The sequence below is a fragment of the Fukomys damarensis genome, unplaced genomic scaffold (assembly GCF_012274545.1).
Source record: "Fukomys damarensis isolate Sample0158 unplaced genomic scaffold, DMR_v1.0_HiC HiC_scaffold_13, whole genome shotgun sequence".
Lineage (NCBI taxonomy): Eukaryota > Metazoa > Chordata > Mammalia > Rodentia > Bathyergidae > Fukomys > Fukomys damarensis.
Window position 1 is genome coordinate 18,040,231 of NW_022900925.1, and position 2,088 is coordinate 18,042,318.

Consider the following 2,088-nt stretch of genomic DNA (forward strand, 5'->3'; position numbering starts at 1 on the left):
CCAGGCTGATCTCAAACTCACAGCGATCCTCCTGCCTCAGCCTTCCAAGTGCTGGATTACAGGTGTGCAACACCACGCCTGGCTTTTTTTGGCGGGGGGGGGGTATCGGGGATCGAACTCAGGACTTTGCACTTGCCATATTACATAAATGTTTTACTGTCATAGAAAAAATATTACCAAGAATAATGTTTCTTCCTCCCTACCCTTGCACGTCAATTTTATGACAAAGGGCATGTTATTGGCTATAGGAAAGAGAAGAGTCAGATTGTGCTTACTTGCCTTTTCTTTTTTTGACCTCAGGCAGTGGGCAGCAGTCAGTGACAGGTGTAACTTCTGTGGATGACAGCAACAGTTACTGGAGGATACGGGGGAAGACTGCCACAGTGTGTGAAAGAGGAACCCCCATCAAATGTGGCCAGCCCATTCGGCTGACACATGTCAACACTGGCCGAAACCTTCATAGTCACCATTTCACTTCACCTCTTTCTGGAAATCAGGTCAGGTGGCATCCACTGCTGCTCTATACCTCTGCATTACTCAGTTGGCTTGTTATTTGATTTCTGGGTTCTTAACCGTTTGTTTTTTTTTTTCCCTTTCTCTCTCTTTTTGGTGGTAGGAATTGAAACCAGGGCCTTGCACATACTGAGTAGATGCTGTACCACTGCAGTGAACTCCCTGCTCCTGGGCCACTTGAACTTTCAGGGAATGTAGACCCCTTAGTGTCTTCTTCCTCTTACCCGCTACTCTAAAACAGTTTTCCCATAGACACCTTACATTAGCAGGATAAATTTGTTGTAGCTAAAGAAGCAATATTAACAATACTTTTATCAACTAAAGTCCATAGTTTATTCTAGTTTGCTTACTTTTCACCTAATGTTCTTTTTTGTCCCAGGGTATCGTATTACATTTAGCTGTCTCTTTAGATTACTGTTGACTGTGACAGTTTTTCACATTTTCCTTGTTTTTGATGATCTTGAAAGGATTGCTAGTCAGTTGTATTGTTGATCTTTTTGAATCTGTCTCATATTTTTCTTATAATGAGACTGTGTTTGTAAAGAGATTTAGGAAGAAAATCACAGAGGTAAAGAGCTATTTTCATCACATCCTATCAAGAGTACATCTACATGATTTGTACTTGCTGTTTTTTTTTTTTTTTTTTTTTTTTTTTTGTACCGGGGATCAAACTCAGAACCTTATGCTTGCCAGGCAGGTGCTGTTGGGTTTCTTCTTACAGCTATTCTTTTCATTTTACCCTTTTCTGTTCTGAACTCTAGGTGGAATTTACTATATCCGTTTTACCTTTAGGCAGTGGGGAGTTATGCTCTCCTCCTTTAGGTTGAAATGGCTAGTTTATTTGGGGTTTTCCTCTATGGGAGATTTGTCTTGTCTCCCTAATTTATTTACTCATTTATTTATATCTGTGAGAAGCTATGAATATATATTTTATACCTTGAATCATAACCCAGGATAACTGTCTTCATTTTGTTTCTCAATTCCAACTTTGCCATTGGGAATTATTTTAGTTAGCTTTTACAAGAATGTCCATCTGACTGTGTGTGTGTTTAAAAGCAATTGCTAAAAAAGTAAAAAAATAAAAGCAATTGCTTAGTTTTTGGCATTAAAAAATGCTTGAGGCTCATCTTGTTTATTTCTTCCCCTACTCTTAGAATCTTCAGTTTTTCCAAGGAACCTGTCTTAGTTACTTTCTTGATCATGACACAAAATATCTGACACCCAAAGTTAAAGGAGGAAAGGTTTATTTGGCTCACAGTTTGTAGAGGTTTCAGTCTATAGTTTGCTGGCTCCAAGGCGGGGAGGTGTGGCGAGGGGCATCACAGAGAAGAAATAGTCCATGGCAAAGCAGGGCAGGCAGAAGGCAGCAAGTAACATAAGATAACTCTAGATTCATCCACCTCTCAAAAAGCCCACCTATTACGGCATGAGGTTTTGAGAGGACATCTAGACACAAGATGTAACAGAGCCCTACCTCCCCTTATTGGAGAATTGCATTAGAACCAAGATTTAGGTCCTATGTGAGCTTATTGATATTTGAGTATTGTTTCTTTCCTTTTTTTTTTTTTTTTTTTT

At 39.4% G+C, this 2,088-nt stretch overlaps 1 protein-coding gene across 2 annotated transcripts in view; it reads left to right on the top strand.

Annotated features, from left to right (window-relative positions):
• Positions 1–2,088, top strand: part of Sdf2 (stromal cell derived factor 2) — an 11,818-nt gene that overhangs the window by 3,503 nt on the left and 6,227 nt on the right. For both annotated transcript variants that reach the window (XM_010642303.3, XM_010642304.3), the window contains exon 2: positions 301–497. In XM_010642303.3, coding sequence (XP_010640605.1) covers positions 301–497 — 197 coding nt within the window. The remainder of the gene's footprint in view (positions 1–300; positions 498–2,088) is intronic.